The 12,103-nt window shown below is 43.3% G+C and overlaps 1 protein-coding gene across 1 annotated transcript in view; it reads left to right on the forward strand.

Annotated features, from left to right (window-relative positions):
- gabbr1a (gamma-aminobutyric acid (GABA) B receptor, 1a) overlaps positions 1 to 9,806 on the forward strand; it is a 285,354-nt gene extending 275,548 nt beyond the window's left edge. Inside the window, exons 21-24 of the mRNA XM_070550979.1 lie at positions 1,819 to 1,946; positions 4,236 to 4,364; positions 4,982 to 5,125; positions 9,365 to 9,806. Of these exons, the coding sequence (XP_070407080.1) occupies positions 1,819 to 1,946; positions 4,236 to 4,364; positions 4,982 to 5,125; positions 9,365 to 9,649 (686 nt within the window). The 3' untranslated portion in view covers positions 9,650 to 9,806. The remainder of the gene's footprint in view (positions 1 to 1,818; positions 1,947 to 4,235; positions 4,365 to 4,981; positions 5,126 to 9,364) is intronic.
- The last annotated feature ends 2,297 nt before the right edge of the window (positions 9,807 to 12,103 follow it).

A 12,103-nucleotide genomic window follows, 5' to 3' on the forward strand; every position in this document is an offset into this window, starting at 1 on the left:
TACCTGATTCCTGCTGCAGGGTGAATCATGAATTCAAAGATTTTTTTTAAAGATAATGAAAAAAATTTTGGGGAGCTTTTTAAACATGTGATATTGTTATTTCCTCGTTAAAAAACGGGTTTGGCTGCATTCATGCATTTTCCTGTTTCAGATGCAAATTTTGAGCTTCACATTGAAAATCCTGTGAAGCGTCAATGGAAATGAATTCAATTCAATTCAATTCAAAGATACTTTATTAAACCCAGAGGGAAATTAGAGCTTCAGTACACACAATTCTGAGTTCAGACATACATACATAGACACATGACAAGAATTGGTGACAGTGGTCATTCGCAAAGCGAGTTGTGCCACCTTAATAGAGATCAGAGGGTTTATATGAGGATTGGTTCAGGTGGAGAAAAAAAAGGCACTTCAGAGTTACCCTCCACAGGGAGGGCAGCTTTGCTATGCAAAGAACACCTCAGACAGAAATGCAACAGACTTCAGACATTACACAACATAAGTGTCCACTAGGTGGGGTGGTAGGGTTTGGGACTCTCCATACGTCAGTGAATGCAGCCACGATAAGAAGCTGGGTTGGGTTGAGTTTAGAGGTCACAGTGACTCCTGGAATGATTCAGCAGCCTTCACAGCTCGCAGTCTCGCCCAGGCTGGGATAGGGAGACAGAGTTGCCATGGCAACGGCAGCATTCCACTTTTCTTCGGGGGGGGGGGGGGGGTTATGTCACCTGGGAGCCCCTTCTCCAGTTCTCATTGTTGAAAAAATTTTGTCAATCGCATTGAGAGACCAACTGACCAGGTACATTTTAGTAATTTCAGTTTCCAGTTTTCCAGAAAAAATGCAGAAGCGCCGTACACCCAGAAGTAGACAAAGAGCCTTGGGATAAGATAGGGAGGAGAGGAGGAAAAAAGTGTCTGTACTCTCCAAGAGCAGGAAGAAGAAAGAAATTGTGTCAGAAAGCCCTGCGCTTCTTCTGGAAGCTAGTCTCTGATCTGAAACCTGCCTCCCCTGGCCAGTACAGGATATGTATCTTAGGCAACTATAGTTACAGACTTGGTAGTCCAGTTGTTAGAGTACCAGACTTAGCACTTAAACCACTGGACTACCAAGGCCAATGCAGCAGCAGGCTGGCCTAAGACGCTATTGTAGGTTTGTTTTGTCAAAATGGGCATTGGCAGAGCTTCACTGAAATAAACCGTTTCATTTCTGGTTATGGAAAAACTCGTAATTAGGATAAATTACATCTCAATAGTGCCACTGGTAATATTTGATCAAATACTGTGCCTACCTTTGCTCTCAAAAGTTTAAAATGGCATGATCTGGACCTTTAACTATGAAGCAAAACAAAACCTCGTTCAGCATTTTTATAGCTACATGATCCTCTCTAATTCTTCATATGAAAATTAAGAATGAAATGTTTGTTATGCCCTTAAATCCTCACAAATTATACGATGTCTCAATTTAAGTGGATAACATGGCACTAAAGTTTCCCTCTTTCTTATGGAAGCCACTTTCCTTCACACGTTTGCCCTTCAGAATAAAATGTGCTGTGTTAGGTGTTTGGAGCCCCGACACCCGAGGTCACCTCATGAACATCTCAGAATTGGAGGACAAGAGAAAAAAGTTCCTGTCACAGTAACACAGATTTTTAATGATTTTAATTTTGAGAGCATCCAACTTATTTCCATACAGACCTGTGCTTCACCGGGACATTTAACAAAACTAACAAAAGGGACAAAGTGTGATTCTTTTGTCTTATTGTCCTTCCCAGAAACATACTGAACTCCCTGTTTGTGTCCTGTTTTCTCCTTCCGTAGGGGTGGTTTATGGCTACAAAGGTCTGCTGCTGCTACTGGGCATTTTTCTGGCTTATGAGACCAAGTCCGTTTCCACCGAGAAGATCAATGACCATCGAGCTGTGGGGATGGCCATTTACAATGTGGCAGTGAGTCCAAACTCCATCACACCTAAAACTCCTGCGGGCTGCAGCACGCCGCCTCACAATAAAGCAGCAATAAGTGTATTTTTATTGCTCCATAGAACAAAATGGCTGTAGTATATCTGTTTGGAGGGTAGGGGCAGGGGAGCCGTCAATGCCAGGGTGTTTGTGATTACTATCCGAGGACCGATTCTGGGGGAGAACATTTAACTTGGCCAGTTGCAGAAACTCTAAAGGTTTTATTATCAAGAGGGAGAGTTATAGTTGAAGCTCTCTGGGTTCTGCTGCAGTGCTTTAGTGTTATTTGTGCAGATGATTGCCTCCACTAAAACATTGAGACACTGATGCTGCTTTAATGACTTTTGCAGTAAAATGAGATGCAGAAACTTGTTCAGATTTAAAATACAATATGTGCTTTCTTCAACTAGAACCAGTCTGCCCATGCAGTCCATGCATACAGTCTCTATAAACCCTGGAGATGGTTGTGGGTTCAAATCCCAGTGGGTCAGACAAGATCATCTGTTCTTTCTGATGCTTAGATTGGACTTCATCAGGGGTCTGCAACTTGCGGCTATGGAGCCATAAGGGGGTCTTTAGACCATCTACAATGGCTCAACAAACTAACTCGTGTTTTTAAATTCAACAAAATTTCAGGCTTAGCAGCAGCTGAATTAATTAGAATTTTTACCATACCATACCACTTTATTTGTCATGCGCATTTCAATACAACATGAAAGCCGACTAAAGCTCCTTACAGGAAGATGTACTAAAATAGACATCATATCATAAACACAGCTAAGAATAAAACAAGTAAAACCGCCAAAATGGCTATTCTAAAAAATGAATAAAACCTAAAAATGAATAAAAAAATAAAATTTAACAAGAAACAAGTCATGATGTAAAATCCAGATCATGAAAGTGTGTTTTTTGTTGTGTGTACAAAAGCACGTTGAGAGTGTGCAAAGCGACATGTGGTCAGCTGACCTCCGTGAGTGCATTGGTATGTACAGCTGTAACAAGTCATTCAGGTATGTTAGTGTCATGCCGTTTAGTGCTTTAAAAACAAAAGGCAGGATCTTAAACCGAACCCTAAACAGGACAGGGAACCAGTGCAGATGTGTTAGAATTGGTGTCACATGACTCCACCGGTTTGTGTTGGTCAAAATCCTCGTTTCTGCATTTTGGATCAACTGCAGTTTATTTAAGGCTGAGGGAGGCACACTGACAAGTAGGGAGTTAGCGTAGTCTAACCGGAATGTGATGAAGGCATGAATCACAGACTCCAAATGCTGTCGTTTCAATACTGATTTCAAACGCGTTAGATGTCGCAGACTGGTGACTCATTTCATCTCATAGATGAAATTTCCATATGATCTTTGCAGAAGTTTGATGTTATTCTTCTGTTTTTCTTAATGGTCCTTGTGCAAAGCCCTTGGGTTGATGCATAATGGAGTTGCGTGTCTCTGTACCGACGCGGACAGGGAAGTGTAACTCTGGCTTTAGCTGAGCCAGTGGTAGACGTGCTGAGGCTACGATGGAGCGGGGCTTCTGCGGCATGCAGAGGCAAACCTTTTTCTACTTCTACGATTGGTCTAAACTTCTAGGCTCTTCTGTAGATATTCATCAAAAATTATATATAGTCTGTTTTCAAAAGTTTCTTTAACAGCTGCAGCTCTAAACAAGATTTACGAGGTGGGCTGAGGGTTGCAGACCACTGATCTAGATGAATAAATGCTACCATCCGATTGGCTGATTAGATGTCTGGGTTAACAGGGGACTTTCTGTGAGATGGTTAACCCTACGGCTGCTAAACCCAGGTGAAACATCTCAGGTGGAGGCTCCTAACACTTCAAAAGGAACCATTATGTCCTCCACGCCCACTCTAGTCCTGCCCCCGCTGGCACATCTGGGAAACAAGTGGCTTCTGTTGCTAAGGAGCCGCTTTTCTTCTCTGACTGATGCCGATAATTTCAGGTGTTTCCATTTGCTGGCTTGTTGTTAATAAATGAGAGTCTGATGCAGAAATAAAACAAATCGATGGTCGTTATCTTCCAGAGCGTCACGTGTTTCATCACTGTTGCGGGAGAGAGTCACGTTATCATCCACACGTTTCAGTTTTATGACGATGCTCATGACGTCTGGGGTGGGTGGGGGGTGATTGTCAGGAAGCTGCTGCCACATAATTCATGACTTTTTAATGCTGTTTTCTCCGGAAGGATGCACAGATGCCTGATGCTGTCTTGGATGTGATTTTCTCACCCTCTCCCTTTGTTGTGTTTCTTTGTGCTCCTGCAGGTGTTGTGCCTGATCACGGCTCCGGTGACTATGATCCTGTCTTCACAGCAGGACGCCTCCTTTGCCTTCGCCTCCCTAGCGATCGTCTTCTCTGCATACATCACTCTCGTGGTGCTTTTTGTACCCAAGGTGCTCTGCCCTCTGACTGATACCCTGAAAATTTGCAGCTCATTCTATCGCTCTGAGTTCAGAGAAGAGAAAAGGTTGAAAATGTCTAAAGAAATTCAGCCGGTGCACGTAGATAAACCAAACTCTGCAGGTTCAGGAAGTACTTGCTTGTTAGTAATAATCTGTTACAACTCCAGATGAAGCCTCCAGATCTGCAGCTGCTGAACAAACTTTAGAAAACATCTCTGGGAGCAACACAAAGTGAGAAATTTCACGCGTCTAGATAAACAGAAGTGGAGATGAGTGCTGCACATTCTGCAAGCAGGAGTTCAAACTTAAAATCACAGCAGCGTTGTCTCAGTTTGATTATCAGGCTATTTCTGGGGGTGTTGTGCAGAAACGACGCCGCAGCACCAAAGATGTCTCCACAATGAGTGTAAAAAAAAAAAAAAAAAGATCTGACTTTAAAGTCTCTTCAGCGACAGGAATATTTTTAGGCCCACAGGGAAACGCGGATGATTTTGCTCCAAAGGGTTGCAGATATTAAAAAAATCTCTGATTATGTGTTGATGCATTATTCATGCAGCTCAGCACAGATTTGGATTGTTTATTGACTTCCTGTTCCTGTGGCGGTGCAGATGCGGCGCCTCATCACCCGCGGCGAGTGGCAGTCGGAGCAGCAGGACACGTTGAAGACAGGATCATCCACCAACAATAACGACGAGGAGAAGTCCAGGCAGCTGGAAAGGGAGAACAGGGAGCTTCAGAAGATCATCCAGGAGGTGAAACAGCAACAACAAACATCATGTTGCCCCGGAAAGGCCTTTAGGGGTTTAATTATTATTATTGTATGCCTTTGACTTTTAAAAAGTCAGAAAAAGTTTAAATTCTGACTCCGATACCTGATTGGACCCATTCCCAGAATCCAACATGGCTGTTCATGAAAAGACAGGATAGCTGCAAAACCAGAAATGCATTTGTTAAATTTCTATCTCCGTAATCTGGTTACCTCTGTTAGCGAACATGTGACTTTGGCATTAAAATCAAGCCCCCATAATTCGGGTCTGAAATTGAAGCCAACACGGAAGTGAAAAAAAAATTGTAGTTCCACCCTCATCCGCTGGGGGCTGGTGTCAGAAGCGAGCAAATCCTCATTGACTCCCATGTTAAAAATACCAATTTCACAGCAGAAATAAACGTGTTAAAAAAGAACTACAGCATGGAATTAGAGATACGACACAGCAAGAACACACCTAAGATGGAACATGTTTACAGCCTGGTTCCAAAACATGTTTTAAGTTTAATAGATCTAGTTTACACTCATGACAACTCTGAGGGGGGTGAATTTTTTTGTCAGCCTTCTAAGTGTATTAAATGCCTAAAATTCTGAATAATTAATGAGCATCAGACCCATGTGACCACAGAGCTAGCTCTGGGCAAGGCCTCAGCCTGAACCTCGGCCTCGCCTTAAAACTCTTCCGCGATTTTCCGTCTCTCACCTTGGACAATTAGTTGTGCCGTTTGTGCATTCTTTTTTGGATATTATTTGTGCAATTGTTGGACAAAATGACTTGCTGTGGTATTAATTGCACTAATAGAGCGTCCAAGGAGTCTCCACTTCATTTTTTTCAGTAAGTAAAATTATATTTATGTATTTTATGTCACTGCCAAGCTGAGCTTAGATTTTAACATGTACTGTTTAACCATGAAATTTAAATGTAATAGGGTAAAACCCAGTGCATTTAACATAACGCTGATCCGACATCATGAGTAGTGCGGTTGCCTCACAACCGCAGACGACGTGTGACCACACCTGCCCAGGACCTCCACATCCAGCAGGTTCACCTCCAAGATCGTCTTAGACCAGCCACTCAGCTGCTGAAACAATTGGTGTGCATAACCAAACAATTTCTAAACAAACGGTCAGAAACCGTCTCAGGGAAGCTCAACTGCATGCTCGTTGTCCTCATCGGGGTCTTGACCTGACTCCAGCTCGTCGCCGTAACAGACTTGAGTGGGCAAATGCTCACATTTGATGGCATCTGGCACGTTGGAGAGGTGTTATCTTCATGGATGAATCTCGGTTTACATCGTTCAGGGCAGATGGCAGACAGCGTGTGTGGCGTCGTGTGGGTGAGCGCTTTGCTGATGTCAATGTTGTGGATCGAGTGGCCCATGGTGGAGGTGGGGTTATGGTATGGGCAAGCATCTGTTATGGACGAAGAACACAGGTGCATTTTATTGATGGCATTTTGAATGTACAGAGATACCGTGATGAGATCCTGAGGCCCATTGTTGTGCCGTACATCCATGAAACCTGGCTTTGACGCCTCAGTTCTTTCCAATTATCGCCCTATTTCCAAGCTTCCATTTCTGGCAAAAATTCTGGAGAAGGTGGTCTATGATCAGCTATTGACTCATCTAGCCAATCATAACATAATGGATATCTTTCAGTCGGGTTTTCGACCCCTGCACAGCACTGAGTCCACTCTCCTCTGTGTTTTTAATGACATTTTTATGGCTACTGATTCTGGCGCCTATGCTGTGTTATTACTTCTCGATCTGTCCACCGCCTTTGACACTGTCGACCACCACATCCTTTTATTACGTTTAGAGGAGGTTGCTGCAATACGTGGTCCAGCCCTAACTTGGTTTAGGTCCTATTTGTCTAACAGGTCCCAACGGGTGGTGCTAAACAACATCTCATCTCGCTCTGCTCCTCTCTCGTGTGGGGTCCCACAGGGGTCTATTCTGGGCCCTTTGTTGTTTTGCCTTTACCTCCTTCCACTCAGCTTAATCCTAAAAAAACACTCTGTTCAATATCATTTATATGCGGATGACTGCCAGATTTACATGTCGGTGAAACCCCAGCAATCAATCCAGCCTCTTCTAGACTGCCTACGAGACATGAAATGGGAACGACAGCGTGTACCAGTTCCCACTAATATCCAACAACTTCGAACAGACATCGAATAGGAGTGGACCAACATTCCACAGGCCACAATTGACAATCTGATAAATTCTATGCAAAGAAGATGTGTTGCACTGCATGAGGAAAATGGCGGTCACACCAGATACTGACCGGTTCTGAGTCCCCAGACCCCCAATAAAGCAAAAAACTGCACATTCCAGGGTGGCCTTTTATTGTGGGCAGTATAAGGTACACCTTTGCATTACTCATGATGTCAGATCAGAATCTTGATGTGGCACACCTGTGAGGTGGGATGGATTATCTCAGCAAAGCACAGGTGCTCACTATAACACATTTAGACTGATTCGTGAACATTTTTTGAGAGAAATGGTAATATTGTGTACCTGGAATGAATTTTAGATCTTTAAGTCCATCTCATGAAAAATCGGAGCAGAAACAAAGGTGTTGCGTTTATATTTTTGTTGAGTGTATAACATGTTGGTGGAGCTGGATTCCGACTATCGGTATGGTCCCCTCCCAGCAGCTCTGTGCATCTCTGATCGCAGCGATGCCTGTCTGCTGCATAGCTGCCGGCTTGTGGAGCTCTTGGGAGACCTCTGTGTTCCACCCGGTTTTACCTAACGGTCAGCCCAGCGTATCTGTGACTCAGAAGCTCTGGTGTTGTGCACAGTTAACTACGGTTGTAGCGAGGTAGCTCTGTTAGCTTACCTCCCACCTCCGCGTTAGCTTTGGGATAGCTTGTAGCTTCACCGCTAGTTCGATGGGTATCGTCATTTGATCCCAGCCTTACAGCCCCACCCTCAGCTCCACCTCTCTTCCCTTTTTTGGAATTGTGTGGGCTTGACAGAACCTGTGACACGGTCAAAATGGTGGTGGTGGCCACCTTCCATTTTGGCTTAAAAACGTATTTTTGGAGCCTATGGAAACAATTTGTCCCATATATATGTTGATGATTAAAATACACTGAAACCTGTAATTAGCTTTTGTTGCTAATGGTTGATCAGCTGATCTAATTTCAGTGTTTTTCATGCAGGCTGAATATGAAAATAGCCTCCTACACCAATCTCCTGCATTAGCTTCTGATTGAAAATAGATGGTGAAACTCTAGGATTTGAAATCCTGATAGATCTACATCACACTGTCACCTAATATTCATGGTCTCACCCATCTTGACTCGTGACGGGGAAGACTGTTATTGGTTTAGCATCCAGGAAACAGCAGAGAACATCTTAACTAGTGGAAGCTAACTGTTAGCATTAGCAACTCCACCACACAGCAGAACTCTTCCAGGCTTGTGTTCTTTTTGGAGATAAAACATCAACGTTGCAGAGCAAACTGAGTCGGTGGGAGAGTTGCGTTGCTGTTATCCAATCAGGGGCGAGATATCCAAATATCAGAAAGTAAGACTCCAAATCCTGTCGTCTGAAGCCACATTCTCCTCCAGCGGAATTCTCCATATTCAAACAGGCGCCCAAGAGTTTTTCCCCCAGAGAATGACTTTCAAGGCATTCTTTTTTACTAGAGACCACAGCAAATGTATTAAAATATGAGTGAAGTTGACCTGTAAATTCATTGATGGTAGAATGGAGTAGAGCTAGTTTGTCCTGGTGAAGAAGAGCCAAGTTGAAACACAAAGTTCTGGATTTACTGATCCATCTATGAGTTCTTGGTCAGGACTGGAAAAGCCAGATCCTGGATTCAATCTGAGGAGCTCAGAGTAGAGCTAATGCTCCTCTTCATCAAAAGGAGGTTCCTATCAGGATCCTCACAGGAACCTCTCTGGAGGTTTTCCAGGCATAGAGAAGCCGCAGGCACTCTAGAGGGATTGTAAATCCTGTGTGGATCTGTGAACTCCTTGGGATCCACCAGGAGGAGCTACTGGGAGGAAGACCTCTGTCCCACGTTCCTCCTAACAACATTTTAGCTCCTTTCTCTGACTGATGCTGTATTTAGTTTTAACCTCTAACACTAAGGTGGACAAGCTGGTGTTGCATTGTGGGTAGCGCATGACATCAAGGTGGGATCCATTAACATTTAGTTGTGATGCCAATTAGCACCAAGCTAACTTCCTTTTCTTATTTTTGTGCAGAAAGAAGAACGGGTTTCGGCGCTCCGCAATCAGCTGGCCGAGCGTCAGGCTCTCCGGAACCGCCGCCAGCCCACCGCCGGTCAGAATCAGAACCACAATGCCCCACCACCCTCCTCCCAACCGGACCCCAAGTCACTGCTCCCCCCACCCGGATACCCGAACCCCACCCTGGACAATCACTCTCTCCCACCGTCCTTCTCCAACTCGTCCAGCCTCTACCCGGCAGACAGCAAGATGAGTCGTAACCACTGTCACAACAGTCAGATCCCGCTGCTCTACAAGTAGGTGCTGGGGTGGGGGGTGCACACATGGGGAGACACCTAACACGAGACACTGTGACCTCCACCTGTCTGGATGAGGTCTCCAAATACACCTGCAAGCACAATGGAGGCAGTGTATTCCACCTGGAGGAGAGTCATAGGTAGCCCCACCCCTCACGATTTGACCCAACCAAACACAGGTGGACTTTCAGCTGTAACCAGTCCCTTCTCGTTCGTCCTCTGGTTCCTTTGTGGACACAAAGATCTGTGAAGGACCAGTTGCTGTTGGTGTCTCCACGTCCTGTCTTCGGAGAACGTTCCAGTCGTGATTCGATTGTTCCGTAATCTTTGATCCGTTTTTGTCATAAAGTTGTTGATGTTTTAACCTTCAGGAGGACAAATGTACAGAATCTTCCTCAAAGAGCCGTCCAGCTCTGATGTCGAGGATTGTTATTCAACAGCCATAGCATTACGACCAGTCAGACTCAGCATGTGGTTAGAAATCCAGAACCAAGTTTCCGTAAACCCATCCTGGATCACCGTCAGAAGAGGAACAAAGAGAATGGTTCTGATAGTTCTCATTGTTTAAGTGATCAGATTTGTGTTTATTATTATTATTTTATGTGTTGAAGAGTAAAAACGAGCCGTCAAACGCAGGTTATGATTTTGTTTACAAACTGAGACAAAAATAGGAATTTGGCCCAGCTGGTTCTACTGGGGTTCTGGTTGTACGTTCTCCACACAGAACCTCTAATTTCAGCTAATTTTTCTTTTTAGAATTGACTGATCAAACAGTTAATAAATATGTAAAATATCGAAGGCTGTTCCACCATACGGAAAACTTGTTTAATGGAAAAAAAAAATGCTGACAGGAAAACCAACTTTCCCTGTTAAAACCAAATAGGAATATTTGGGTCGGGCCAGAACCACCTCCTCAGAAAATCAGCATGAAAAAACAAAATCTACCATTTAATTTGGGGTTTTATGTTTTTATGACGAGTCACGTAACCTAAAAAAAAAAAAAAAAAAAACAATCACTAAAACATGTTTTAGTTTAATGAAAAACATCCCAGAAAAACGCTGCATTGTAGGTAATTTGATCAGCGTCTTGGGTTCTTACAGGAGCTTGAAGTCCTTAAAAGTACTTGGATTTACTTTTCAAGGTGTTAAAAATGCACACTAGAGAAATCGGTATCAACCAATTTTCCTGCATGACCAGCGTTGTATGGTTTGTTTGAGGTCAGTGAACGCACCATCCCCTAGCAGACGATAAAAAATAGTCTTGTTTTAAAACTCAGTGATCAGTATCAGCCCTGAGAACCAGGATTGGTCTACTGGAACAGTTTTAGTTCATCAACTTTCAGTTTGATGAGACAAGGAAGTGAAATGATCAGTTTGAGTTAATCGTCCAAGTGAGGAGCTGGAAAGTCTCACATTAAAGTGCTCGAACTGCCTCTAAGAACCTTCAGTTTTTAACGGTTATCTGACAAGAACGTTGTTTCAGTCTGATTTTTCCACATGGATCTAATTAAGATCCAGATTAAAGATCTAATCCCAATCTTTAATCGCTGTTACCACGGTGAAAAGCAAGTCTGTCTTTGACCCTCTGGCCTGAAAATGAGATAAAAATCAACTTCAGATAGATAAAACTTCATCAATATTTAACCAAAACTAAACCAAAACACACAAATGTGAATGAAAAAAAGAAGTCACTGAATCCATAAGAATCTGAGTGGAGTCAATTAAGATTCTTAAATATCATTTTCCTGACTTTTCATGATCAAACATTTTCAGGTGTTTTAAGGCTTTAAACTTGTTGTAAATGTACCGGAGAAGAACTCGGAGTAAACCCGTATTTATTCAGCTGCATGTTCTAGTTCATTCATGAGCTAACGCTAATGCTAGCAGCTGTGACTCTGTATGTATCAGAGCTGTAGACGCTAATCAGAGCGTACACTTTAACTCGCACAGACAAACAAGCAATCCACTTCCTGCTGAGGAGCTCAGGGCTTGGGTGAAATAGGTCATATTTAGTAACTGACCAGAAAGTGTAAAATACACAAAGAGACGTTCTATTGTCCTGCGCATTCATCACAACGATGATACACATGGATCGGGAGGTATTTGTATTCACTATATCTACAGATATTATATGTTAATATATTTCAGAGTATGTGTATTGTAATATATGGGTAACATGAATAAAATCTTTGTTTTTCCACTTGATGACCTGGTTATTTGGGCTTTTCTCCACTAGGTGGCAGCACATACTTGTTGTTTTCTGACTTGTTTTGCCTTTCGAGTAACAAAGCTGATTTCCTGTTTGTTCTCCGCTTTGATTTCCTGTTTGTTCTCCTCGCAGAGGTCAGATGTCAGACGTAGAACCGGTTAACCCAAACGGCCCATGGGACTCCAGTCACACAGACAGTTGGGGAACGTCCACTGGTGGACGAGACAAAAGGAGACAAATAGCTCCTAC

Source organism: Nothobranchius furzeri, chromosome 5, assembly GCF_043380555.1.
Source record: "Nothobranchius furzeri strain GRZ-AD chromosome 5, NfurGRZ-RIMD1, whole genome shotgun sequence".
Lineage (NCBI taxonomy): Eukaryota > Metazoa > Chordata > Actinopteri > Cyprinodontiformes > Nothobranchiidae > Nothobranchius > Nothobranchius furzeri.